At 37.5% G+C, this 16,380-nt stretch overlaps 1 protein-coding gene across 18 annotated transcripts in view; it reads left to right on the top strand.

The window, feature by feature from the left end:
• Nucleotides 1-16,380, top strand: part of LOC105214103 (trithorax group protein osa) — a 78,484-nt gene that overhangs the window by 53,477 nt on the left and 8,627 nt on the right. For 10 of the 18 annotated variants that reach the window (XR_008472033.1, XM_054235023.1, XM_054235020.1 and 7 more), the window contains 7 exons: nt 11,874-12,030; nt 12,127-12,630; nt 12,736-13,482; nt 13,599-13,777; nt 13,843-14,097; nt 15,301-15,516; nt 15,696-15,927. Coding sequence is in view for 17 of the 18 variants with exons in the window: in XM_054235023.1 (XP_054090998.1) it covers nt 11,874-12,030; nt 12,127-12,630; nt 12,736-13,482; nt 13,599-13,777; nt 13,843-14,097; nt 15,301-15,516; nt 15,696-15,927 (2,290 nt within the window). In the remaining variant the exon portion in view is untranslated. Of the gene's footprint in view, nt 1-6,905; nt 6,978-11,410; nt 11,774-11,873; nt 12,031-12,126; nt 12,631-12,735; nt 13,483-13,598; nt 13,778-13,842; nt 14,098-15,300; nt 15,518-15,695; nt 15,928-16,380 lie in introns of those variants that run through there. The other 8 variants (XM_054235004.1, XM_054235038.1, XM_054235030.1 and 5 more) reach the window with 7 other exon arrangements.

Here is a 16,380-nt window from a genome sequence, read left to right on the forward strand (position 1 = left end):
TTATTATTATTATTATTATTTTTTGAATGATTCTACACCTATATAGTGGTGGTATACATTTCATATTTGTTGGCTTCGGAATAATTTGCTGCTGAAATGTGCATCACTTGTTTTTTTTTGTTTCTTTTCTCTGAATTTTGATTGATATTTGCCCTTTTACTTTTTAAGTTTGATTTTGACTCTGATCCACTGTTGTACTGGAAATATCAAAATCTGAAGAGAATACATCATATTTTGACGCTCTGTTTTGTCTCGTCACTCTTAATATATATTCAATATAATTTAACATATTCACAACTCTCTAAAAAACAACATTGTTTAGCGAGCGATTAACCTACGTCAAAGTATAGCTTATTGTGCCAGTACCCGACTATTTATATACTATATACATATTTACGGGTACGTAAGTCTCTACAAAAGCCGGTCATAAAATGCCAAATATTTGACGCAAAAGCAACAAAAGAAGACGAAAGGCTTGCCTCCTTGCCTTACTGCCACCATTAAATTCAAAAGACCCTTTTAATGGGGCGAACAAAAACGGGGAAATAAACACCAGAAATCTCCGTCCATTAAAGATACGAGCACGCTTGTTTTCTTTCAACGTTGCTCGCCAAAGAGGAGGCGGCAGGTCAGCTGTAGCTTGGCAATGAGTTATACGGTATGCGGCATTTTTGCTTGATTTGAATTGAGTGAAACTAAATGCCGGTGCATGCTGAGACCACAACTAACCGAACCATTCGCTTGGAATGCGTGGCAGTTAGCCACAGCTTGGCATCGCATTCAGTCAGCAAAGCCATTACGTCGACTATAATTTTCAATGGAGCTGCAGTGCATACTAGTATGTATTGTCTGTGTGTATGTGGCGGCGACTGCGGGTAACAGCTGGTGGTCTGAAATTTTGCAGCTCTGTGTTGTTGTTAATCAGTCATATGTTGTGGTATGCTGCATTGGTGCACAGCTGACTCGACCAAGTGACTAAATTGGCGGGCTAACATACAATAGTTGTCGAGTTTAGCAAAGAGAATATTGTATACATTTTGAGCCGCGTACCATTACGTACATACGTACATAAATATTTGCAAATCTCTGGAATACTTCTATGTTATGACGTATGTATGTATATATAAGTATACGTAATAATATGCTATGTCCAAGTGCAAGTCTTACATGCTTCACAGCCTCACTCTGGCAGCAGTGCAGTAATTTCCCACTTTATATGGGCCAAGTCGCGTTTGCGCTAAGCCTTTATATCACAATCATGCCACATTCTCTTTTTAGATAGCGCAAATATGACTTTGTTTTCTTTTGTGTAACACTACACACATGTACATTCATACATACAAATATACGTAATGTATGCCGAAAAACGCATTGCGCCGCAATCATTGTATGTCTCTCTAGCTATAAACAACAGCAGCATCGTTTGTATGCAGGATGTCATAAAACGCAACGCTGAGCTTTAATAAAACAGCACACACAGCGTAGAACAAAGCAACAGCAGCGTTGCACGCAGACTCACGGTCGAATGTCAGAATTGCGCGCACAGCTGAGCCGTTAAACTCCGAGTGAGTGTGTGGGTGCCGCAAGGGAACTCATGCAGATGAGGAGCTGTATGCAATAAAAATGCGTACTCGACTGCATTGCAGACTGCAGTGTGCGTGTTATTCAAAGGAAAGCGTGTGGCGGCGGAAGTGCTGGTGGCTGGTCGGTTTAATGTCTGGCCAACATACTGTTGCCATTCTTTTACACAATTTTAAACAATGCTTTTGCATTTACTTATGTACATATGCACTTTAATCCTTCCTAAGTTGACATTATTTTTTATAACGGGTCATTTGTCTTTTAATATAAAAATGTTGCTGCGTTTCCTATATGCCATACAGTTATTGTGTTTAAGTTCGTTGCAGTAGAGTGTGATGCGATTTGTATGAAACCTTAACACATATTTTGAATTAATGAAGTTTGTATCCTTATTAGGCAATGGTGGTCATTGATTTAATTTTTTTTTGAATACAGTTGAAGTTCCAAACCTCGGTCGCTTTTAATATTCAATAGCTTCGACTTAGAAATCCGTCACCAATTTTTTTTGTGAATCATACCCTAGAAGCTATCAAACCTGCATTTGAAAATACTGTTTATAAATTTCAATCTTTTACATATAGAGTATTCACAAGGTGTCATATTGTGTCATATCGTCATATTGTCATATTTTTTTATGACTGTCATATCAACACTGTTCTTGTTTCACTTGCAAAATTAAAATATGACTTATACAACACTGCGTGGTATGTTTCTTGAGTTCGCTATTCTATACCCCTACCCACTTGCTGCCGAATTTTTTCGGTTTTTTGCGGCATATGCCTAGTACTGCAGTAACCGGTTACTTTTAGGAACCGGTTTTTTTTTGGGACACACTCGTGACAGTGTGCGGTCGGTAGGTAGGGCTTTGGGGCGTTTTGGGGCAAAACTTCGACGAGTGGGTAGTTGGTTTTCTGTGAAGAACCGGTTTTTTTGGGTCGGTCAGTAGTTGGTTTTGTTCGTGTCCTTCTGCCCGAACACTTCTTAACCGATTTATACCGCACATTGTATATATCTGGAAAATACGGACATATATATGGTTTGGGCCTCAGCAAAAATCGCTATGATTAAGTGTAGAAATATGACAAAATATGACATGCAACAGTTAATGGTGCTCACAAGTGTCGAATATTTTAAGAATATTAAAATATGACATAAGACATACAACAAAGCTTGTGAATTGCCTAATACTTTTATCAAGTAGTATATATTTCTAAAATACACAAAACAAATACACATATTTATCAAAAAATGAGTTTCCAATACAACTCAGGCAAATCACATCAGTACATAACAAATTTCCATTTCACCACATTCTCCGATATCCCATTTCACAATGCAAGAATTTTTCCCTTTTTTTTCCTGCAATCTAACAAATGCGTTTGACTTCGAAATGCGAAATTTTCTATTGTATCTTCAAGCGCATACGTTAAAGCATTGTGCATATCCTTGCTTGCTTTGTGCTGCACATTTTGCAGTTATCCCACATCCACTTAACCATAATCCATATTACAGAAACTATTGATTTTTGTCGCATACAACTTTACTTCTCTCAAACATTACCACTGGCTCCCGCTCTATTGTGTAGTTGTGGTGGTATTTGCAATCACTTATCTGTGAGTCTTACAAGTTGGCAATAAAACAAAGGAATACTTTTACTACTCGACTGCTATCCCTTTCGCTGGTCGATCGCATTATTGATGGCATTTGTTGCCTTTGACGCTCCCAAGCAATAATTCTTTCCCATCTTCACTTCACTATTTCGTCTGGTGCATGCTTACTAATATTAAGGGGGGGAGGGTGAACGTGTTTGCTTACACCCTCTGCGCCATTTCCTGCTGTCCGAAAAATCACTTGAAGTACTTGCAAAGTGTGGTACCTCATGAACAACGAAAAAAAAACAATCAAAACCGTTTGCTACAACGAAATCATTCTCATGTTGAGCTTACTGCCTTCAAGCGCAAAGAATTTTTTATGTTTTTTTTGTTCATGCGCTTGTTTCTCAAGTGCCTTCGAAGTGCAGAGATATGATAACTGTGCGCATAAGTAGTGGCAGATATCAAGAAACATGCTAACATACATACATATACACTTGCGCACATGTTTCTAGGTGAGTGGGCTGGCTTTTGAGCGTCGCGCACGATATGTGAGCGTGTGTGTGTGCAGGTGATTTAATGTTTTTCAGTTTTGCGCGCAAAACCTTTGCCCGGCACTCAAGAAACTGGCACTTTGAATGCCGCTGTGTCTGTCCATCGATAAGGTGGGCATATTTGTTTGTGTTTGGCTGTGATGAGCGGAGTTTTCGTGATACGATTCGGTTTATTTTGAACCGAAGTGCGGTGTGGTGTACTAATTGTGACAGCTGATTTTCATAGCACTCTTTTAGTTGCCTTCTTTAGTGTCTTCTACTTAGGTTATCCTTGTTGTTGGCGTGTAGACCCCATAATTCTTATTTTCAAGTGTGCTCTTTGTTTATTGTGTATTTTGTTACTTTTTGAAGTGAACGCACGGTGTTGAATTATTAATGGAGCAATTAATAATTGATTACTTTGATAACGATTAAGGTTTGAGGAAGAGAGAAGTTTGTTTAAAATTTTTAAACATACGCCCTACCACTGCGTTTACTGTCGCCTCATTTAGTGTCGGCATCAATGAAAGACTTTCTAACAAACGCACTGGCTGACCGCCGAATCGACCCCACTCAAGTAGACACACTTTGACCTCAAATGTAATAAAACTTCATAAAATACAACAACAAATAAATCGTTTGGGTGTTCTGTACAACTGCTGCCGTCCGTTTTTAACTCTCGCATGATAATTCAATATTCCCTTCTCTGCTGCTAATGCTAACCCTCTCTCTTGCTTCCCTTCAACTAAATAACAAGCAAAACACCTTCACACTTCCTCGATGTTTTTTATAGTTCAAAGTCAATTTGTATCCTTCAGCTGAGGAAAATAGCAATTTTTAGCCATTCTTTGCAATTCCTACACCCTCATGTCCCCCCACGCCCAGTGCGCGTTTCTTGCTATAATTTTGCAAAGTTCGCCACCCACACACTGCGGTTGTGAGTTTTATATCATATCGTTCGCCCCATTTTCTACCGTTAGTAATTCTTTAACGTACATACATATGTATGGACATAAGCCCGCTTACGCTCAGAACCCTGAGCTTTGAGTTCTAAACGAAAAAAAAATGTTGTATTTAAGTTTTATTACTTTTGCTTTGTAATTGTTTTTGCATTGTTGGTCCGTTTCTTCTGTCGCTGATTTTGCTATCGTGAAAAATTATATGTTTCTTATGAGAACGCGTTATTATTACTCGCAGTTCTACATCGTTTGTGTGCTTAGCTCACTTCAATGGTTCTACTATGTATTCCAAGTATGTTTTTTTCATACATATTTCGAATCCGCTTTGTATTTCAGGCTATGTTGTGTGTCGTTGCTATCGTTATCGTCATCGTCGCTGTTTGCTCCGGCGTTGTTCTCGATAACTCTGTTTCACCACATAGCATAGTACTGTTTGTTTTTGTTTTTAACTTTTCCCTCCGTTAAAGTAGCTGCTGGTTGAACGGTCGCATCGTTCGGTGTAGTCAAAGCAGCCAGCAGCGTTCAACCAAGTAACCAACAAGGTAGCTAACTAACCGGCAACTCAACTTCGTGAATCCATTCCCCGATGTGCCGTATATTGGTTGGTGTTCTATACTCGTACTGGTGTCAGCTCCTTCTTGTTGGGTTTGTTAGTTTTTCGTATTGCTGTTGAGTTTCTATGTACTTTACTTTGGTGCCAACTCATGGCCGCTCACCGGCTTCTCGACGATCGCATTATCTATGCGCCACGCCGGTCGCTTCCCATCTATTTCTTTGTTTGGCCTGCCTGTCACTTCGATTCTGTTTGTTCATTTAATGTTTCTTTCCGAGCACTCAACCCACAAATCCCCGATGTTTGTGCTTTCAAAGTCTCGACATCGATGTCGCCGTATCTTTTGGTTTTCTTCATATAAGTAATGCAAAACATTCTACAGCTACTACCCCATGCTAATGTCGGACCGTCCGCCGTTCGTCGCTGTCAAGTTGTTTTGAAGCCGCACACCACTTCGCCCAACTAACATTTGTATACAGTCTTATGTATGTATGTTTATATGAGCTTACAATACCTTCCACCGCCTTACCTCCGCATTTTTATTATTCTCCCACTTTTGCGATGTTTCGTGCCGTGCCGTGCCCTGCCGTGCCACGACACAACCAACAGCCATAAGCCATGGGCCATGAGCCAACGCTCAACGTTTAGTCAGCATAAAGGTATATTACGACTTTGAGTTTCGTCGTCTTTTGAGCTCCACACGCTCACACCATGCCGTGAGCTCTGCGCTCAGTGCTCTGTGCAATGTGTGCGCTTCTGTTTCTTATCTACACGCCTTTGTCATCGTCAACAACGTCGCCGACGGACGACTACGACGTCCATTCGATTCAGTATTGTTGTTTTCGTCGTCGTTCGTTCCCTCTATACCAAGCCAAGTAAAAAGTACGTACATTTGTAATGCTCGCCCGCCTCGAATCGTCAGGCAACCGTCATCATCACCATTCATTCCTTCCACCACCGGCACAGCGGCCAACAATCGAATCTTGAGTTTGTTCGGTCTTACTGTTTTATGTATGTATGTATACATGCATTGACGTTTTCGTCCGCCTCGTTACCGTCTCCTTTGCAATTTGACTCTTGCCTTGCCGTCGTAAAACATCATTTGGTTTATTTCATTTAATTTCATTTCTCAGATACCAAAAGTATACTCGCACTACGTTGTTTGTGCAAACCATACAACAACATGCAGTAGGGGATAGTCGAGGGCACAGAAGGTGGGCAGATAATACATTTCGTACATTTGTTAGATTTTACGTTCGCTTCGCTTATTCCTCTTTACGACAATATTCGTTGAAAAATATTCGTTTGCCAGCGCTGTTTCTCGTAATTCATTTGAGTTGTCAGCCGTTTGAACGCTCTTACGTTATACATTCCCTTCATTTTGTTTTCGTTCGTTGGTCGTACATATTTGTAGCCAATGGCGGACTGAAGTTCTTAATTTTTCCTACACACATACCCTCGTATCTTTCCGTATTTTTTGTTTTGTATTTTGTGCCGCATTGTTCGTTCAATTTTTATTTGTGCTCTGTTCCGCGGCTGGCTTACTTTTTCCCTGACTGCTTGGAAATTTTCTAATCGACTTGTCATTTATAGTTTTTTATGGCTGGCTTGTGGGAACGGCGACGCCGTGTATTTTAGCGCTCTGCCCGTGCGATAAGTGGCCGTGGCAGTGGCCGGTTGTCTGCTTTGGATTGTTTGAGATATGCAAGTGGGCAATAAAATTCGCAAGAGGGAGTGGCATGTACATAATCTTACTAAAGTATGTTTCATTTGGTTTGGAAGTCCCGCTTTTATATTTGCATGTTTATATGTTTTTATTGCATTCTCCAACAAGTGGTTGCAGCTTGTCGTTTGCCGAAAGGTCTCTGATAACATTTCTAGTAATCTGTGACGAATGAGTTCGCTTGTTGTGATGCATGATTATAAATTTAGTAACGTGCATCTGCTGAGTCAAAATCTTAGGGTATTTCGTTAGATGCTAGACGGAATTTGTAGAAAAGTGCTTTGAACAGATAACTTTAGACATGCATATTTAAGAGAAACTTGTTCTCAAGGTACCATTTTAATTTTTTTAAACTGACCAGAAAAATGATTTGGAGAAAGTTACACCAATAACATAAAAACTTCACGATTTTCACATTATTTTGCGCTACTGATTTGAGAACTTCAACTAAATAATAAACACAATATCAAATTATGCCTAATTCTTTGTTTTATGAACTGGAATTTATTATCCCATGCGTCATGTTTCTTAGATATTCTACCACATGCGTCTAATAATTTATTATTTGTTCAACAATTTGTGTTTATTTTGTGGTCAGTCGATTTGATTGTTGTATTTTGTTATTATTTTTTTTCGCTTCTTTTTAGTTTCTATTTCTTCTTCTGTAGAAATAGCGATAACTTTGTTTAATATGTCAAATATCTTTTGCTTTACACTAGTCATTTAGTATTTTTGCATTTCATATTTTGACGAATCAACTTCGATTTCTTTACGGTCTATCATTTAATTTTATGAGATTTACTGAATCAGAGAGTATTTATGTGTCTGCAGGCCGGAGCGAACACATAACACATAGAACACAAGCATTTATGTCACTCTATTCAGATTTCATTGAGCCCAGAAACAACGTCAGCAAAAACCAAAGATGCCAGTTGGAAAATAATTTTTAAATTGTGAAAAATTATGTTTAAATATTACAGTTATTTACATTTTAATTTCATTAATTTGTTCAATGAAAATAAGATGCGCTTATATCGTGAGATTAAATGTTCGCATATAAAAACTTTAGTTAAAATGTACATAAGTTTAATTTACAAACATATTCAAGATGCGAAGAATATATTTTGCTTTTATAATTAATAAAAAATGTGCCCTCAGCTGTTTAAATGATTTGAATACCATGACGAATAGCATTACGTGAGGCTTTTTTTTTCAAATTATTTGATCTGGCAACACTTGTGTCGTTGTCTCAATCCCCAAACCCCAGCCACTGCAAATCGCGAGCCGATAGTCAATTAATTAGCTGCGCCCCAACGTCGTTCTATACCCGTGCTCAAACTTCATACATTAGTACATCGGTTAACTATATGTTCACCCATTCGTTTCTCTCCATCGCGCGCTCCAACGCTCACTCGCTCATTCGCTTGCACATATAAGTTATTGGAGCTGTCGCTATACTCAAATATTTTGAGTGTTAATTGTTGCAGCAGGCAAAATCAACGACACGCCTGTCGCTATATTCGCTCAATTTACTAAAAATGTATAACGTGTGTGTTAATAACGTTCTGAACGGTCGATTTATGGCGAAGTAGTGTTTAATTTCCAAATCGTGTTTCCAAAAGTAACAAAGAATTTTATTTTTGTATCTAGATATATTATAACCGATTTTCCGCGTGTGTTTTACTGAAAAACATTTTATTTTTTTATTACAAAACATTATTTTAATTGTCTTATCGCCAGTGGTGTTCTACTAGTTTGTTTTATGCCGTATTATTTGCGTATGACCGCTTCACAGCCCCTATCCGGCGTTACGTCTCTCGCTTTATATTTTCCGCGCTTATTTCGTGCGCATGATATCGATGTGGTTTTGTGTTGTACAGTGACTCAAAATAATAAAATTAATTAATTATTATAATTAAATGATAATAAATGACAATAATTAAATTGCGATATAAATTATAAAAAGCAACTGATGAAAAAATAAAATAAATAAGTACAAACATAAAACATGTAAAAAAATCGTTTACACAAACAAAAATATGTACAACATATTTCTTTAAAATTCATTAATGAAAAATAATTTTATGTGTGGGTTCCAATTTTTATTATTTCCTTCGAATACTCGTGTGATCTTTTACCTGGATCTAAATATTATTTCCGTACGATTGTCAGATGAACTATATTTTATCCAAATTTTTTCGTAGCAAACATTTATTATTATTGTTGTTTGTTTGCCAACAATTCAACTAACATTTCTCATTCATATAAAGTTTTTGGTATTGTTGTCTTGTTCGCTTGCCCAGGCATTTATTCATTCGTTGATTTGACGGCTGATTATAGCCGCCGTTGTTTGATAATAACTGCATTGTTCGACAGTTTTTGTTGATGTTGCTCAATGATATTTCTCTCTGAGTGAGTGTGCTTTTCTTTTTTTTTAATAATTTATTTGCTCTCTGAATGCCAAAGAGCCGTATTTGCTTAAAATTCAAAATCTTTAATTGAAGCACGAGTATGTTAACGTAACTTTGAATGTTTGTATGATAGTCAACAACGGTCCAAAGAAACAGGCGTGTTCAGTTGCAACGCTTTGCAATTTGCCATTCACCAACTAATCTTTGCCGCCAACTTTAATCAACGTTGACGTGGATGTTGTTTTTCTGAAAATTGAAGGTGGCTATTGCGGTTGTGGTTTAGTGGTTTAGTATTTAATGTGCGTACTCGACTATTTAAGCCCCTTGCCTAACAACCTTTTCGACGGCGGTAAGCCTACAAAGAAAAACAAACAATTCAAGCCAGTCTCAGCCCAGTTAGCAAATCAACAGTCAGTTTTTCGTTTTATATATTTTTTTTAATATTACTTTTAGCAGTTAAAATGCTGAGAGCGCGCGTGTGTTGTTCGTTTTCGATGAAGTCGTTACTCATTCGCTACTCTCATTTCTTTCGTCCGTTGGACCCATAGATAGCCGGTGTAGCTTATTTCTCTATTCACATTTAGTTTTTATTGTTTCAAGCAAAGTACATTTTTTTAGTATTTATTTTAAACAACAATACACTTTTTATTCCGTTTTCATCGGTTTTGTTGCGTATCTTATGATATTTATGAAATTAGTCAGCGGCCTTATAATAAAGTTGATTATTCATGTAAACAATAATTCGTTTAATTAATTTCTTTCTCTAATATTAAACATATTAGCCATAACCTCTATTTTTCTAATAAAATCGTGAATTTTTCATTCATTTTCAACGTTTTGAATTAAAAAAACAATTGTCGTCCGCAATGGATCATATTTTCATCTCAGTCAAGTCAAACTCAGGTCCAGTTGTAGTGCCTTGTCATGCATGTTGCGACTGACTTTTATTTTTTTAATATTTTTTTTTTACAAAAATTCGCATTTTGTCACCTCATTTGTTGTATTCGTATTCAACGAAAACAATTTATGGACAAGGCGCTTTTTATGCTATTAAAATCAGTTTATAGTTTCAAAAGTCTGAACGTGATTGTGATTGACTTGATACATGCATGTTTTTAATATTCACACATTTGTAAAATATTCAAACAATGGTCACTCATTTTTCATCTCTTTTTGTATTGTCGATATATTTTCTGCAAGGTCATCAGCGACGCATTCCTTTTAATATAGTTGTTTTTAAGCATTCCTTGTCAAGATTTATGACTTGACGAAAGCAACAACCATCGTGGTAAGTGACAAATCAGCTAGAAACGTCAAAGTCGAAGTCACATTAAGATGCAGAAGCCAAGTAATCAAGTAGTTTGATTAACGCATCACATCTTACACAAAAACACACATTTTGTTAATGCCAGTGCACAAACGACATAATTTGCCACCAAAAAACAAAGTGGTGAATGCGGATTGGTGTGCAATTTATGTATATATAATACATAAATATCTAAATACTTATTCATAAGTACATTCATACTACGTTCATTTTTTCTATACTTCGCTAGTTTTTGATGTTAATTAATACGTACCTAAATAATCATGAACCGAACTTGAAGATGAACAAGCTTATCTTCTGATTCTCCCAAAGCATTACTGTGTTTTCAGTTATTCCAGTTAGCATGCATGCCGGTGTGAAAACAGCTGAAGAGAAAAATACTAAACACAAAACAATTGAATGTGCAGTGTTAAAAAAATTATTTACTCCTTTGTTATTGTTTTTTTTTTCATTGCTTGTCTACTGCCGGCTTTTATCGCATTTCGAACGTGATACAAACCATTGTTGCTAATAGGATATAATAATGTACACACATTATTTATTAATTTAGTGACTAGATATAATAATTGTGCGCTACAAGCCGCTCATATACTCAGTCTTCTTCACCGTTTTCGTGTCATAGTTTTGGAAATTATTTTCATTCTTTAATTTCATTAATATCATTTAATTTAAATAAACCTGTATTTAACAGTGTACATATATATGCATTCCAAATCAACTACTACTGATTAAGAAAACTCTCATTGATTATGTCTGTGGATAATCTCGACGTTGCATGCACTTGTTTCTGTAATTTTCACTTTGTAGTAAAATAGTTTCTCTGAAAAAAGTTTTTTCGGAAATAAAAAAATGTATATGAAATGACAGCAATGAAAAAATTCTATCGGGTAAAAATCAATTTGTGAAAATAAACTCTATTATTCTGAATAAGAATTGTTGACAAAACAAAATTCAGTAAAAACACAAAGAAAGAATAACCCTACGAAATAAAACAATATACATACATAAGAATAATAAAATAAAAAAACATAATAAAAAGCGGGAGAAACATGAATAAAATTCTGCCCTGGGAACATTTCGAAAGTTTGTACAAAGTATTGTATCCGTTTCATATTGCAAATCTTTATTGTGCATCTTTAAAAGAGTCATAAACCACTTTACTAATTAAATAACATATTGTTTATTCTTTTGCAGGAATTGATCGGTCAAAATAGCAACGATAGTTCGAGTGGGGGCGGACACAGCGGTATGGGTTCGGGGCCCCCGGGCACGCCAAATTCACAGCAAGTAATGCGTCCCACACCTTCACCAACAGGCTCATCCGGTTCGCGTTCCATGTCACCTGCAGTGGGTAAGTGTGAAATAGAAATCATAGAATAATATTTAATATGTTTGCAAATGTATGATACATATTCCTAACCTAAAATGTTCTCTAATGTTTGTATAGCACAAAATCATCCAATTTCACGACCCTCTAGTAATCAATCGAGTAGTGGTGGTCCTATGCAACAGCCTGGCGCTTCTGGACCTCCACCACCCCCGCCCCATATGCAAGCGGCGCAAGGTGGCGGTGGTCCACAGCAACAACAACAGCAGCAGCAGCAAATGCCTGCACAATCGCAATCTCAGCAGCAACCTATCGGTGGTCCTGGTGGTGTGCATAACCAACCAGCTGGTGTTGGTGGCTCGCAGCAACAAGTTGGTGGCATACCGCCAGGTGGTCCCGGCGCTCCTTCAGGTCCACAACAACAACAACCACTTCCACCGAATCAAGGCTTGAACACTATGTCAACGCCACCCCCACAAGGGGCGGGTGGTGGTGCGAGTGGTTATCCACCTCCTCCACATATGCATGGTGTCTATAAAATGGGCGGTCCAGGACAGAGTCCAGGTCCAGGACCACAAGGTTTGCCGACTGGCTACCCACCACAGTCGCAGCAATATTCTCAAGGTATGCGAAATTAATGTGATCTCCATGTGATATATTTTTATTGAATACCAATAAAATAAAATTGATTAATCTGTTGTCACCTTTTCCCTGCTGTTTCATCAATAGGATCCTACCCGCCTCGTCCTCAATACACGCCCAGCGGCTATGCGCCCTCTCAACCGCCATCAAACCAACCAAACTCCGCCAACAGTATGCCTCCTGGTGGCGGTCCTCAATACCCCGGTCGACCAATGCCAAATCATACTAGTTCTGGTGGTCCACATGTGCAGTATCCACCCTATCAGAATTGGGTGCCACCATCGCCACAAGGTGGGCCAGGAGGTGGCGGTGGTCCAAGCGGTGTTGGTGCTGCGGGTATGGGCAATCATGTACAAGGCAAAGGTACACCCCCACCGGGCGGCCCACCACAGTCACCCGGAGGTGGCTCACCGCGCCCACTCAACTATTTGAAACAGCATTTACAACATAAGGGCGGCTATGGTAGCGGACCAACGCCGCAGCAGGGCTATGGTAACGGACCAGGCATGCATCCAGGTATGCCAATGGGACCACCCCATCATATGGGACCGCCACACGGACCTACAAATATGGGTCCGCCAACAAGTACACCACCGCAGTCGATGGGTGGAGTTGGTCCTATCGGTAGTATGGTGGGTGTGGGCGGTAATGTTGGCAGTGGTGTGGTATTGCCCGGTGACGGCGAACACATTTCACAAGATAATGGCATTAGTTCGTCGGGTTCATCCACAGCATCGGGACCACATCCAGTCACTTCTCTGGTTACAACTGGTCCAGATGGCACACCTATAGACGAAGTTAGCCAACAAAGTACGCTATCAAATGCATCAGCAGGTGAGCCAAGTCACAAGAAATAATGCATGATGTCAATTGATGCAAAAAACTATTAAAATATAATTATGATTTATGAATTATTAATTATTAATAAATTTGATTTTTTTTATTAATAGCTTCTGGTGAAGATCCACAATGCACAACACCAAAATCACGTAAAAACGATCCATATAGCCAAAGCCATTTAGCGCCACCAAGTACATCACCGGTTGGACACCCCGGACATCCAGGTGGACCCGGTGAAGATTATGAAATGAATTCACCCCCAAATTGGACGCGACCACCAGTAAGTCCTGTAAGTTAAAGCCTAATTTCAGAATTATAGAATTTCTAACCGTGTTTATAATTACAAATTTACAGCAAGTTTTCAATAGTCATGGACCGCCACAAGAGACTTTTCGTACATCGTCTACCAAAAAATCTGATAGCCTCTGCAAACTGTATGAAATGGATGATAACCCAGAAAGGCGAAGCTGGCTAGATAAGCTGCGGGCGTTCATGGAGGAGCGGCGCACACCAATCACCGCCTGTCCAACAATATCGAAACAACCGCTCGATTTATATAGGTTATATATTTATGTAAAAGAACGTGGAGGATTCGTCGAGGTATGCAAGGTGCCGTAGTAATTCCTTTTACTAACTTCTTTTTAGATTCACTACCATTGCTACCTTCTAGTAGTACTACCAAATAGCAAAACTATCCACCACCACCACCACTACTACTATTTTGTTCAACTACCCATAGAATTAGCAATATATAGTCCAAATTAATACCTTGAAATGAATATTATGCATTGAAACGAATTACAACATCACCAACACATGGCTCATTGTGAGCTATTAGCATATCATCATCATCTCCCCGCAATCATTGCCATCAACATCACCAGTCCCTCCACTGCATTAGTATCAGTTATAGGCAACTTTGCATAGATTTAAACAAAACCAAGAAACATACTCCTAATTATGGATAAATATTTTAGAGATAAAAACAAATTAATCCACATAACCTAGCATTGAGAATATAAAATACAACCTCAAAGATAGAGTATAATAAACAGAGACCTGGGCTTAAGGTGTACATTGTATATTTATCATTTTTATTGTGTAGATAGATTTCGAATGCATGGTTTTAAATATAAAAAACTTTTCAATTTTGGTTTGCTTAACTGCCTAGAGAGTGCATGCAGACTAGTATTATTTCATTTTTACTAAATTCTCTATAGATGTAAATGTTTTACATAATTTTTGATACACATACACACAATTCTGCTTTAGTATAACTATTCATTGCTTTCCAATAAACCGCCATGTATCTTTCAATTCTCGTTAAACTTACATAATTAAATATCATCCACTGAGCCGTTTTTCCTTCTACACAGTTTTGTAAAAATTGATTATCTTGATTGACTTCCTTTCCCACTGTATGTAAGTAGTAGCGTTATTATTTTTGATGTGCCACAAAAATATCAAAATCTCCATGTAGCATTTTCCTCTTATGTATTTCAACTCTTATGTTCTTTTGCAATTTCCCTTTTTTCGAACTATCTTACTAAAAACATATATTTTAAGTTGTATTATTTATGGAAATTATATATTAAAAAAGAGAATCAGCTGTTGATTTCAATGATTTATCATTGCTTGCTCGTTATTCTTTTTTTAAATTAAATTTAAATTTAAATTTGCTATATTTTATATATTACATATAGGTTATGTTTTCATATATACTAACTATATATTTCTCCTTTGTTCTATAAACAATAACTTCAACTTGTTATGCCAAATTTTGGCAAATACCAAATCCAACAAAAACAAAAGGTTACGAAAAGCAAAACATGGAAAGATATCGCCGGTTTATTGGGCATAGGTGCTAGCAGTAGTGCCGCCTACACCCTACGCAAACACTATACAAAGAATTTGTTGACCTTTGAGTGTCATTTCGATCGTGGCGATATAGATCCGTTGCCGATCATTCAGCAAGTGGAAGCCGGTACAAAAAAGAAATCGACAAAAGCCGCTTCTGTGCCATCGCCAGGTAAGAGAGTGCATATTTTAGATTATAAAGCAAAGAATTTATTAGTTTGTTGCGCTGTAACAAACATTAGTATTCCTTTATTTATATTTTCAATTTTGTATCTTATGACCGTTGTGCATTGTTTTAATTATAAATTTATCAATATTTTTCTTCAAAAAACCACACAACTGAAAAAATTGGCGGTGCAATTGCATTGGAAAATACAAATACATCTACAATGTCAGCAGGTTCCTCAAATTCTCAAGATTCATTTCCCGCACCGGGCTCAGGCACAAATGCATCGATTGATGGCTATCCAGGTTATCCGAGTGGTTATCCCGGCACAACTGGTCCACAGCCAGATTATGGAGCGGGCGGTATTCAAATGCAACGACCACCCTCACAAAGCAACGCACAAACCCCACATGCAGGTAAATACAAAGAAGAAGGTCTCATTTTTTTTCTTTAAGACTACAATAATCAGTGCTGGGCAAATATGTAAATTTTTGCACCACAAGTTTTTTTCATACAAGTATCAGTTATAACTACTTCTACCACTTCATAATCAAAAATTATAACAAAAAAGTGTAACTAACTTTTCATCTACTAACAAGTATAAACCACCGCACTCGATCACTCGATCAACTTTAAATATATTTCAATTAGCAATTTAAGACAAAAGTACAAGCAATCCTGAAGTTCATTTTAAGCATTTATAATTTATTCTTTTATATATCTTTCGTTGCAAAACTAAAAATATAAATTGACCGATTTTTTCTCTTATTTTTTTATATTCTTATTTTGCAAAACTCTAAACACTTTCCTACTCATCACCAATCATCAAAATCATCATTAAAACCACCATCATCATCAACAACATATTT

Source organism: Zeugodacus cucurbitae, chromosome 2 (genome assembly GCF_028554725.1).
Source record: "Zeugodacus cucurbitae isolate PBARC_wt_2022May chromosome 2, idZeuCucr1.2, whole genome shotgun sequence".
Classification (NCBI taxonomy): Eukaryota; Metazoa; Arthropoda; class Insecta; order Diptera; family Tephritidae; genus Zeugodacus; species Zeugodacus cucurbitae.